Raw genomic sequence first — 13,437 nt, forward strand, 5'->3', positions numbered from 1 at the left:
TTGCAGGAATATACCATATGAGAAACACCGAATAGCAGATAGTGCTAGACTTGGACCAGTAAGATTCAACTTCACATTCATAGTCAGACACTGACTTACAACGTATTTATACACATCTTTTTCACAAACAAAGCAGTTCCAAACATCTTACGTCACACACTGATCTGGAAAGATATAGATTAGGCACTCACAAAACAATAAGCCAGAATTTTCAGGGAATCCTGGCTTAACATTTCACAAACAAGCATTGTAGTGCATGTTGCCCAGTTTTCCCAATTAGTTCCTCCTACCAGCAGAAGTGCTGCCACTAACCAGGAGTTGACAAGTATACTACATCCAAACCCAACTCCTGTTTTGTTGGTCTCAAATAAGACCAGAATTATCAACCAATTTCAAAACCTGGCTTTAGATTTGACTTGTCAGGACAATGACAAAATAGGAAACCCAGCATGATATAATACTATGTCTTTTCCTTTTGATGAGATGCTAGTTAATGAAGGCGTTCCTGCTACCAGGCACAGCCAATATGACAGTGTGCACCAGGTCAAGAATGAGAAGCCATGATTCTTCACAATTATGGTTTACTGTTTCATGTGAACATAGCCTCAGTGAGTGAACATAGTGAACAGCATACCCTCCAATATTTCTGAGATGAAAACCAGAACACATGGGGCTAAGCAAAATCAGAGCATGGTCAAGATGGCATAAATTATTAATGAGAAAGAACGTAGAAACTAGGAAACCCTGCAGCAGTTGACTTTTGCCTGAGCTTACTTTGAAAAGTAAGATTATCCACTTGTCTCCTCTAACCCAATAACTGGTTGCTTTTGCACTTTGTATTTAGTTTCTAGCAAATAAAGTAAGCTGAAGACAAAGGGAAGATGGAGAGGGAAACTGGGACATTTTAAAATCATCTGAATAAGTGGGATTAATCAAGATAACTGGAAGATATTCAGCAGCAATTCTCACGATGTGTTTTTCCGCTGCAACTGCCAGACTAAGTAGGTTATTATATTTGTCATTTTTAAGGGATACTGTGTGAACTGTGCTTCACTCTAATTCAAAGTCACATACCGCAGGCAGATCTTATAAATAAATACTACCACCTCAAAACTCATGCATGAAATCAGAACAGCCTTGGGAAACTTGCATGTTTTATGCACACAATCTTTCTGATGTGGTAATTTTTCTTTTGAGAGTAAGTATGATTTTTATGTGGGAATACTTTCAAACAACCATTCCTCAGAGCAGAAGTGCAAATTTAGTACCAGTAGGTGGGTATTTCCATGTCAATAATGCATAAAATAATTAGGCCTTGCTCAGTTGAATAATTAACTATATTGTCAGTCATATTTCTTAGATGCTGTGTTGTTTTCACCCCACAAGAAATGCACAGTAAGTACAGTGGACTCTTGGTATCCACCGGGGGTTGTTTCCAGGACCCCACCAGGAATGTTTAAGTCCCGTTAAATACAATGAATAGTAAAACTGTGCCCCTTATATTAAATGGCAAAATCAAGCCTTGATTTTGTAATTTATAATTTTAAAAAATATTTTCAAGTTGTGAATGCTTGAATATGTGGGTAAAGAACATGTGGATAGGAAGGACTGACTGCAAATTTATGGTTTTTCAGTCTTGTAGTTGAGTATATACATACTTCACCAGGCACAAGAAATCATCATCACAATTTTCCATGTAAATAGTAGTGATATATCCAAATTTCTGATTCATCAAATATTCTGGCTTTCTTTCCAACCATTCAGTCCAACGAAATGTCATTGTTTACATTTGCAATGCAGTTTAAACAGGACACAAGTCTAACACTTAGAAGCTAGTGAGGAAAAATCTTCAGATAAAATGCTTACTTGCCACAGTAACAGCTATAAAAGTGTTCTTGTCACAGTGTAATTTTGTATTTGTCCTGTGGGGGATCCTAACATAATAAGGCAATAAGCTAGGGCTAGATTAACCCATTTCAAGGAACATGGCTTTCTCAGTTGAATGTTTCCCCTTCATTCTGAACTTACAAGTGCATGCCTAATTTACAAAGCAAATTTCTAAAAAAAAGCAAGTAGATTCATCTTAGTTTCCTATGAAATCAGCTGTCTTTAATTGACAATCACATCTGCTCTATGGATACATAGGGAAGATGGTTTATGCCTCTTGACTGAACATAAGGATGGATCAAAGTGTAGTGCTATTTAATGGTTAGCACTTGACAAATCCTTCATTCTCTTTTCTATCCCACAACATGTGAAAAGCAATTGAACAACATTCATGAGATATATATAGCAATGACTGTCATTGCTTACCATCAGGCAGCTAATATACTTAGTAGACAGCTAACAGTTTTATTTGTATGCAAAGGGATCTTGTAGCACCTTTGAGACTGAGTTAAAGACATTACAGCATAAGCTTTTGTAGAGTTGGTGTACTTCCTCAGATGCGTTAAGTTTTATTAGTTGTGGAATTTAGCAATGAGCTGATGCTGACCTAATATAAAATGGCAAATGAAATGGAATCCAAGGATTCAGAACCTCCAATATGTGTAAAAGGCTGTACATTAGTGGATACTTTGCTGGTGCTGATGTCAAAAAGATAGACATAAAGACAAAAGATGAAACGAATCAGTTATTTTTTTGCAAAAAAAAAACAAAACCTTTGCAGACATTAATACAAAACAAAAAGCAAAGATTAACTAATAGGATTGTTATTTTACAAATAACAATCTTCTGAGTAAATACAATTTCAATTTATTAACAGCGACCTTCTTTTTAAAACCAGATCTGCAGGACTCAATCATAGAAGGCACTTTCAGTGTTTATGTATCACCTTCTCTGATGCAAAGCCAAAGATTTTTTAAATACCATACTTGAACTTTAATATATAAGATGAAATATTTCTGTTTTTAAAGCTGAAATTATTTTTTGTAGCAATTCATAACATCAAGACTCATCCTTTATCAGGTAGATAATTACTAATCTTAAAAGGACCAACAGTGGGCTCCAGTAATAACTATGCTATTAACTCTCTTACAGTATAGTTATGACTATCCTTCCACATGCTCTTCAGCATTGTTAGTCTAATTACCTGCCAAAATCTTTGCTCCAAGTCTTCACATAACTTGACAGATCCTTGGTGAAAACTTCCAGGAACCAATCAAAAATTTCTGAGACTCCTAATGAGTCAGCATTCAATGTGCCATAGGTATGGTGTGTGTTCAAAAATCTGTGAAGCCTTTACATTTTGAACCATCAAGTTATGCCAACATTTCTTGCTACTGTGCTTGAATAAACACCCAAGACAGACCCTAGAAATCACAAGTATCTGTCTTTTTAACACACTTGTCAATTTCCACTCATTTTACTTTCCTTTATTGCTTTGGCGTTAAGTAAGACAGTGACAAAACTGAATTGATAGACTCCCCATCAAAGACAAAGATGGAAAGGAAGGGCTTCCTTAAAAACAGACTGCAAGCTAGCTGACAATCAGAGCCAAAAGTGTTTGTCTGTTAAGTGTTTGCAGGCTTCATAATGGTATTTTTGTTTTCCCTTAAAGATAAAAAAAAATTAAGTATTTTAATATGTAAAAACACAAGCCTGCCAAATTGTGCTTATGGCTTTTTAACACTACCAATTTACCAACGCAATGAAGCAGATAATACGAAACATGATCCCAAATTTATACATATGGGTAGCTGTTGTATAAACATTCATAAGAAAAATTCTGTTTACTACTTCACAGATGGCCTCTCGTCCCAGTGGTTTAATCCCCCATTATGTCTTTGAGCACAGACCAGCATTAACTGTAAGAGAGAGACTCCACAAATAGTATCAGAAAAATATCTAGAACATCAAAGCTGAAAACTTCATTCTCCAATGAAAGAAGTTGACCACACTAAGCTTTTGCTATAATTGTGTTAAAACAGATACATAGCAAATCTCATGTTAATGTCTACTATGGAATTTGGTAAATACAGTGCATGTTTGTAATGTACAGAGATACACAGGTGGTCAAAATATAACAAGACATTATATTACATAGTTTTTGGTGGGTTTTTCGGGCTATGATGCCATGTTCTAGAAGAGTTTATTCCTGAAGTTTCACCAGCAGAGAAGATGCCAGCTGCTAGCTAAACGTCAGGAATAAACTCTTCTAGAACACGGCCTCATAGCCCAAAAAACCCACAAAAAATATGGATGCTGGTCATGAAAGCCTTTGATTTTTCATTGTATTACATCTAGGTACTCAGAAGTCTAGGTCCTTGCCTGCCACTCTTTTGTACAAGCTTATAATTTTTATTTTTATTTTACAAATAAAAACATAATGTTTCCAACCTCAGGAATAAAGTTTACCTGTTTCAGCTTGGTTTATGATCTGCTTGTGTCCAATAACTAGTATGAACTGTACTGGTTTGTCTTCAGTTCCCAGCTTTGACAATTAAACTGCTACTAGACTTTATGGCTAAGGTCTGGATGGGCCAACCTACCTATCTCCCCTATCTCTATCTTTAGGTTCATCATTCTGAGGAATGATATTTCAAATAATATTTTATTAAGAACAGATCTATATCTGTTAGAACTACTACTTTAAAAATAATTCAGAATTGAAGAAACTACAGTTTCCTCAAGATTTTAGATGTGGCTTGCATATCTTTTAGTCAGGAAGCTTGATTTTTATTCCTTTGTGTTATTACATTCATTCATCCCTTGGGATCTTTTTAGGAATCTTAAATGGTTTTTACTTATACATTTTTCACTGAGGCCAACTATCCTAGATTTCTGACTTTGGCAGTTAAAAAAACCTTTCTTAATAAGCTAGAAAATTCAAAACATAAATATTACATACTGTATTATACAGAAAAAAACTTAAGAATAACTCTTGTAATAATTTTTTCTGCAGCTCAAAATAATTCAAGCACCAACCATGGGTGAAACACAAATTAAGAACTTTGATAATAGAAGATTTGATGGTCTTTCTCTCTCTCACACACACACCTTTCTGAAGGCTTCAGAAAGACAGAAAGAGCCAAACCTTATCTTAAATTGGACAGGTCTAAATGCTACTCAGAATACTCATGCTTTTGTACAGCATTTTTCATCAATCAATACAAAGTTCCATAACTTAGAGGTGATAGGTGTAAACTTTCAAGTTTCTGCATCCAGCCAAATGTTGAATGACAGCCCTTTGTAAATATTCATAGACAAAGGAACTCCTCTTCCTTCTGTAACGAGCCAAAGGACAGAAATATACAGATCCTATTGGGTCATGAGATGCTTGAGGCACAACTCATGACTGTGAATTGATTTATACTCTATTTTCCCTTTATATGAACTTTATTGACTCTCATGCATTTTGAACAGGACAAATGCCTGGAGTCTAGCCAAGGCTGATCTCATCTTTCATTTAAAAATAAAGCAAAGGAAGGAGTATGAAACATGAGAGAGGGATAGTAATAAAAAGAATTAACCTGCATATGAATGCTGAATGCTGTTCTCTCTTTCTCTCTCTCCGAGGAATAGCGAATGAGAGAGAGATCGTCAATGGGAATGGGAGAAACGACCACACAAATAAAACATGGAATTTGATCTGAAGCTAGGTTTTATTTGAATATTTGCAGGTGCTCAGAAATTTAATACAACATCTACCCTTTACAGTTGGGGCATGTACAATGTCGTGTATGTGTGCAGATTTTCAACAGATGCAAAGCTGACCCTATTGTCTGTGACCAAAGCCTGAGGGAAAAGATGCAACTGGCCAAGCATACAGTCATTATCTCCATCAATTTTTGACAGATTTCGTGCGGTACATGGTTTTGGGAGCCTTTGCATAGAAAACTGCCATGAAATTCTAGCCAAAAGATTAAGGGAGATTTGTGTGGTGCTGGGAGAAAGCAAAGGATAGCAAGAAGGTTTAACAGTCCAGAGATGTTGCAAAATCACAACCTACCAACTGCTTATCTGCCTTTTTTATCCCAACTTCCATATTTCCCCCCATTTTTCTGATCCATCTGTTAATTTAGAATTAGGAACTTTTAACAAAGGTGTTGAGAGAAACATTTTGATGAACAGCAAAAGATCAGTGAGAAAAGATGATAATGAAGATTTTTAAAGAAAATATTCCTGTGTCAAACAGTGGCATTTCCATCCCTGGTGTCACCCGGTGCAGTGTGGGGCTGCAGGGGGATGGCAGCCAAAAGGATGCGCTTAGCCCTTTCATTTGCTGAGATGGTGGAAGTTTCCTTGTGAGGAGGCCTATGCTGCTGCAGCAGCAAGGCAGCAGAGGGGCACTTGGGCCTCTTCTTTGGTGTAGAGCAGAAGTCTCCAAAAGAGGAGACCTGTTCTGCTGCAGCAAACTGGCAAAGGAGCACTTGGCCCTCTCCTTTGTCATGGAAGTCTCCTTGTAAGGATGCTTCCACTGCAATGGCAAGTGAGGAAGGCTCAAATAGGTGTCATCTGGTGTGGGCTGCACCCACTGCACCCCCTCTAGTGATGCCACTGGTATCAGGAAAGTAATTTTGGCAACTTCTTTTTTTCCGTCACTTCCCAATATGTGAAGAAATCCTCAGAGGAATGCTAGTGTACTTTTCATCAGACAACCACTATACCAGTGTCTGAAAGTCTGATAATAATAGTATGAAATATGTTACATGAGTGACCTGTACCAATGGAAGATCTGGCTTGCCCTTCCAGCCCATCTTCTGGTCTGTTAGTGCTGTTCATGAATTCTAGTCTGGTCCATAATAAAATAATTACAATTCATAATTTGTGGATGAAAGGGATGAGCTGGTATGCATTCCAGAGGCCTAGGTGGAAGAGTTGGGTGGAGAGGACTTGTTGCAGCTTTGTTCGCTGTGGTATCTGGTGCAGCATCAATCCAGCTTGGAGTAAGGGTAGGAGGAATTGCAATCATCTCCCATCTGCCCTAGCATCAGTTCTGAGGCTTTGCACCTTCAGCTGGGTCAAAGAGATAGAATAGGACTGCTGCTGCTTCTGGACTGCCCATCCCACTGCCCAGCCTCAGAGGTGAAGGTGAAAAACCTCAGGATGGTGGCTATGGGAGACTTCAACATGCATCCTGAGGCTTCCCATACATAGCAGGAAATACCTCTGACCTGTTTTTTGGGGCTGGGTAGATGGATGATCATCTGGTTTGGGAGAAGGAATAACCTCATTATCATAGTCAGATCACTTCCTTGTTCTGACAGATCCATTTTCCAAGCTGGCCTGCACTTCCAATTAGATACCTTGTCATTTCCTCCCTGGATCGGGTATAATACCAGCAGCACCAGCTAGGGTGCGACAAAATGCAAAATCTAGGGAGGCCCTGAGATAGCATGAAGCCCACTTCCCCACTGGTGTTGTGGTTGGATATTCATGGAGTTGGTGCTTTTCTTCAGTCAGGAACGGTCACGGAATTAAACGAATGGGACTTCTCAGTCACCTCTTACATAAGTCCCATTGATTTAAATGGGTCAACTCTAGTTGTGACTAACATTGATCAGTGTATTACAGGATTTACCTTAGCCTTCTGTGAAGTTTTTTCTCAAACTTAGTTTCTTAGTTTCTGTATGTTGACATCTCATGGCCTGATTAAAGAACCTATTGTGCTGTTCCATTATTTATTTGCACAGACTCTATTTCCAGCATTATAAATAATGTTGAAAAGCCTTTTATCTTAAAAAAGAAAACTTCTTCTCACTTTCCTTCCAATTAATGTTAATTGCCAGCATTTTCTGTTCCAATCAAAGCTTTTACAATTGCAATAATATAGTAAAAAACTATTGAACCATGCTGATTCTACCTGCATTGTTTTAAAAAAAATCAATATAGACATCATTTTGATTCAAACCCTATAATTAAAACAGTCAGCTCATGTCTGCAGGTAGGTCATGCTTTATTTCCACGAAATATATTAAGTGAATGTAATTGTCTTGAATTGGAATGTCCATTTAACTTAAAGCAACAGGTATATGATTGATAGGATAGGATAACCTTCAATTTTGCACATATTTACTTACCCACGATTCCTAAAGCAATGTAACCCAGGATGACCACAACAAAGATGACACAACAGAGAACGTCTGTACAATGCCTAAAGACAGAAGAACATATTAAGTCATTATAAATATGTCCAACAATTTAATTGAAGCTCAGAATAATAATAAAAAAGTCTTGTCATATTATAGGTGAAAACTTCATCCACTGGCTACCAGTTCATTAATCTTTCACCAAATTTCATTTTCAATGCCACAGGCTTATGTTGAGCCAAACATTTCACTGCATGAAATAACCATTTCAAGTGTCAATAAAACATAAGCAAGGCCAAACTTTGATAGGCTTGCTCCAAGAAAGGAGTAGTCTGTAGCAAAGGATTTGTCCCAGAAACCCAACAGCCAGGTGGTGCTTCTTCTTCTTCTTCTTCTTCTTCTTCTTCTTCTTCTTCTTCTTCTTCTTCTTCTTGTGTGCCTGCATTTATGACTTATGGCAACCAGGGTTTTCTTGCCAAAATTTTTTGAGTGGTGGTTTGCCTTTGCCTTTCTCTGAAGTAGGGAAGTGTGACTTCTTCATGGTCACCCCAATAGGTTTCCATGGCCGAACAGCAATTTGAACCCTGGTCTCCAGCAATCAAATCATTATTCCATGCTGGATCTCAATCCAGCATAATGCATATTTATGGAATCTGGCTTCCTTCACAATCTATGGAAAATTTCCATGCATGGTGAATAGTTAGTCTGCTGCATTTGGCATGATAAGAAACAGAAATTTGGCATATTCCAACTCAACTCATATGATAAATCTGAAATTACACAAAATTAAGGTCCTGCTTGTGATGACTAGCTTTTATGAGTGGAAAGGTGCTATTACTAAAGATTTTGAAAAACTGGTAGCCACCTTATATCCCATTTTGGGAGAAAGGTGGGACAAACATCTAATACAATAAATACACTGTTATTTATTGGATGTTATTAGCACTTTGTTGACAGGATATACAGGCATCCACTACTATCTGAACAGTCCCAGAACATTATTTTCAGCAGTTCCAGACAATACTCACAAATCAGAATGGTCAGCTATATACAGACAGAACATGGAATATGGCATATTTAGAAGCTCATTTAGTAACGTTGTGTATAGGCGAGTGGGTTCAAGAAGTACTACCATACAGTACAGTACAGATTTTTGTGGTTTTTTTTCGGGCTATGTGGCCATGTTCTAGAAGCGTTTCTTCCCGTTAGGAAGAAACTCTTCTAGAACATGGCCACATAGCCCAAAAACCCACAAAAAACCATGGCAGCCAGATCTCAATTCTTGGCAAAGAATGGACCGTTGTGTGGGATATGAAGACAATGCCTTCCTTTCATTCTAATCAAAGAATAAATGTTTTCCCTAAATAATGTGAAATATAATGTGAGTTTGGGATCCTAAATTATACTTAAGAAGCTCAGGGGACCTTCAGTATCCTATTACAACTAATTCAATAACATGAGTGTGTAAAAGCTATTTTACACTCTCAGGCAACCCCAGTCTGTTGTCAGGGAATAACTACTACAGATTCATGATCCAAAATAGCTGCTGAGGGTTTGGAAGCACTTATGCACAAACACAGTGGTATATTAGAATCCTAGCTATATTCAATTACATTGCTATGTAATTATATTGCTAATGTAGCATAACCTGTTTGCTACCTCAGTTTTGTTCGTTCAAAGAGATGTCTATTACAACTTCCACATATAAAGAAAGATGGTGTGTTTCAGATGCTCATTAAACAGAATTTACACATGCAACTACATTACCTAATGATTGCAATATCAACATGATGACTTGAACACATGAAACAACTACCCCAAATCAAGCACCACAAGAGTTATTGTCTTCCCCACACACACCAGTCTTTTTCATTTCACTGGAGCCAATACTCATAGCCACCTGTGAGCAATCAAGTAATAAATGCAGGGCATGGTAAATGCATACGGATCACGTCTCTGGTCACTGTCATATCTGAGAGAAATATGATCTCTCAATATGGCAAAGATGGAGTAACAGCAAGTTCATTCAGCTTCACCAACCAAGCTGAAAACCACTACCAAGGTAAATCCACAAGGGAAAATGATGGGAATATTGTAACATCAGAGTCAGTGGCAAAATAAATGAACTAGCCGAGCTGTCGTGAGTGTAGAAAGTAGAAAAAGACCAAATATTAACTGCAAGGGACGATAAGTGTTTTTAGCACACTGAACTCTTAACTAAATGGGTCAATACACTGAAGTTTAGCAAATTTACATATATATTAATTTATATGGCAATGGTTCCAGCTCAACTATTTTTCTAAACTACACTCTATTTTCTTTGTCTTAATATTTCTTCTGTATTTGTTTTGTTTTCCACTTTGAAAACGCATTTAAGCCGAAGAAAAGATTAAACTTAAATAAACAGATATCGCCTAAACAAATGAACAAACAAACAAATATTAAAGTAATCTTCCACACTAATATGAACTCAACATGATTAGTTTGGTCACCCATTTTTTTAAATGACACATATTCAAGGTGGATTGACAGCAAGTGTAATTGTGTGCCCAGAGCATCATGTCTTCCCATTCCAGCTTTTACAATTGTAAACCATTACTGAAGTAAAGATGCCACATGGCTTTAATTAAGCAGTAATTGAAATAGGATATGTCCTTCAAGAGAAAAGGATAGTGAAGTCATAATTGCTAGTAGGATGCTAATAGTGAGGCTCAGCCTCATTCCATCAAGGACAGAAAAAAACTTCCTTTAGAACTTTGAGACTCAAACTTTCTTGACGTTGCCTTCTTCAAGTAGTTTCCAAATTGTGGCAACCCTATAGCAACCGCATCATGGGGTCTTCCTGGAAAGTTTTGTTCAGACAGGGTATCATCATACCCTCAAGGAGAGTCCAAAAAGGAGACAACTGTACTGATCCCTATCAACAATCCAACTGCAGAAGTTCCCTTCTGTACCAATTTCAGGCATTTTGTAAATCTCTCTCTCTCTGTGAGTGTGTGTGTTTACCTTCACGTCACCTGCCAACTTACGGCAACCTCATGAATTTCACAGGGTTTTCTTAGGCAAAGAATACTCAGAGCTGATTTGGGATCAGAATTGTGTATTTGAGACCAAGGGACAACAGAATGTTTAGTATCCAACAATAGCTTTAAGCTCATAATAATAATGTTGTTGTTGCTGTTGTGTACCTTCCAGTTGTATCTGAATCTCATACACCAGAACACACACTGCATGTTTTCAGCTTGCAGTGCCTGGAACCGAGTAGTGTAAACATTCAAAGACCAAGGTTTTAAAGATTCATCCCAGTATGATAGCCAACACACTCTCTCAAAAAGAAAATATCTAAATACACATTATTCATATGAGTGACTTTTCAGCTGTAGTTATTTTAAAATGCCAGAGGAGTAATTTTCTACCCAGGGGATGGCTTTTGGGTCACTATGCTTGTTGCATCACAATGATAGCTGTGCAGCTCTTTCTGATCTTGAATCTATCTGGTGAACAGTGACTGACATGCAGAGAGTGAATTTGGGGTGACTAGCGTGCTGATTCAGAACACTGATCTTCTCCAAACATTCAGATGTGCCCTTGACTTGGCTTTCAGCAATATTAATACTAGAAACCTGAAGCTCTTTCTTTAAAGATTACTGAAAGCACTAGCACTTCAAATAATTTACACAAGGTTTAGATCCATTCTAAGTCAAATTTCTTCTTCATTCAAAACTGCATTTTACAGCTCAGTGTTTAATAAAAGATGCCTCAAACAAATATGTCTGAGGTAAAAACAAAAAACTAGCACAATGCAGTATTTTAACAAAGCATTTTTTCTTTTTAAAAAAGAGTTTGGGGGTGCAGTACAGACCGCCCAAAAATGGTGGTATGCAGGCACTCGTTTAAACTCCGGAGGGCCGCCGCAGCCGCCGGACCACACAATGTCCCTCCGGAGTAAAAAGAACCTGGTTCTTCCAGGTTCTTTTAGTGGCCCCCGGGTTACATCGCGAAAGCGCCATTATGTAAAAATGGCGATGACCGTGTGGACAGGATGCCGCCATCAGGATGCCGCCATTACATACTAGGGTTCCAGACCTTGCAGTTGTGCAGTTCAGAACCCTAGTATCGCCACCGCTTTAATGCTTTAATTCATGGATGAAATATCTGTGGATATGGAGGGCTGACTGTAATTAAGCTTACGTTTGGGCTAATCACCCTCCATTGAATTCTTTTTGTATATTTTATAATGTCTGCCTTTTGGACATTTTGGACAGGTGCATAAAACAGAAGTTCTACTGTGACCAAAAGATGCTGGACACTTACTTATAAAAACCTAGAATAACAGCTGTTATAGGAAAAATATGGAAATGTTAGATTACTACTTATACTTCCTCCCTCTTTATAGGAGGGCACTAATGACACATAGTTTGTCACTGTTGTGTGCCTTCAAGTTATTTCCGACTTATGGCGACCCTAAGATGAACCTATCATGTGGTTTTCTTGGCGAGTCTCTAGAGGGGGTTTGCTATTGCTGTGCTCTGAGGCTGTGAGAATGTGACTTGCCCAGGATCATGCAGCGGGTTTCATGGTCTAGTGGGAATTAGAACCCTGTTCTCCAGAGTCATATTCTAATGCTCAAACTCAGAAAGCCAGCATGGCATAGTGGTTTGAGGATTGGAATATGACTCTGGAGAACAGGGTTCTAATTCCCACTCCTTCAAGCCTTGGGAGGGCTGGTGCAGTTGGTGAGGTTTCAATGAGGCTTCAGAAAAGGGAGCTTCAAGCTGCTTTTTCCTGCCCATCTGTTTTGCCCCATCATCTGTACTTGAAAAGTGTTTTTCTCTCCAGTGATGTGGGAAAAATAGATTTTTCTTGTTGCTGCTGAGTATAGTGACATTTCCTATTATGTAGAGAGATCTTGTAGCATCTTTGAGACTAACTGAAAGAAAGAAATTGGCAGCATGAGCTTTTGTAAAATTCAGTCAAATGCATTTGGTGGAGTGGAAGCCTGGTAGAGACATATATTTGCCATTGGTATGTGAGGGTGTCAATTCAAATTACAAATCCTTTGCGTATGGAAATGAAGTTGCATGTCCAGTTTTAACAATGGTCATTAGTGCACAAAGACATAGGAAACATAGGCCTTTGTGCTTGGAGATGAACTGGCAGATCTAGTTTTGCAATGGGACTAGACTGTGGTGAGGGGAATAAATGAATGTAGGGCATCCCCATGAGGATGGGGTCGGATCATGTTGAAGTGTTTGTAGTGTGTCAGGAATCTATTGTCTTTGTTCAATCCATTGCTGAGGGACTGTAGTTTGTGGATGAATTCTAGTTCTGCTGTTTCTCTTTCCAATCTACCTTTGTAGTTCTTTTGTTCAAGGACTGCTGTTCTGAGATGGAATGCCCAGGGAGA

General features: G+C 38.1%; 1 protein-coding gene across 2 annotated transcripts in view; it reads right to left on the reverse strand.

The window, feature by feature from the left end:
• Nucleotides 1-13,437, reverse strand: part of SLC44A5 (solute carrier family 44 member 5) — a 125,709-nt gene that overhangs the window by 62,267 nt on the left and 50,005 nt on the right. For both annotated transcript variants that reach the window (XM_042464170.1, XM_042464169.1), the window contains exon 3: nt 8,022-8,095. In XM_042464170.1, the coding sequence (XP_042320104.1) occupies nt 8,022-8,095 (74 nt within the window). The remainder of the gene's footprint in view (nt 1-8,021; nt 8,096-13,437) is intronic.

This window comes from Sceloporus undulatus, chromosome 4 (assembly GCF_019175285.1).
Source record: "Sceloporus undulatus isolate JIND9_A2432 ecotype Alabama chromosome 4, SceUnd_v1.1, whole genome shotgun sequence".
Taxonomy (NCBI): domain Eukaryota; kingdom Metazoa; phylum Chordata; class Lepidosauria; order Squamata; family Phrynosomatidae; genus Sceloporus; species Sceloporus undulatus.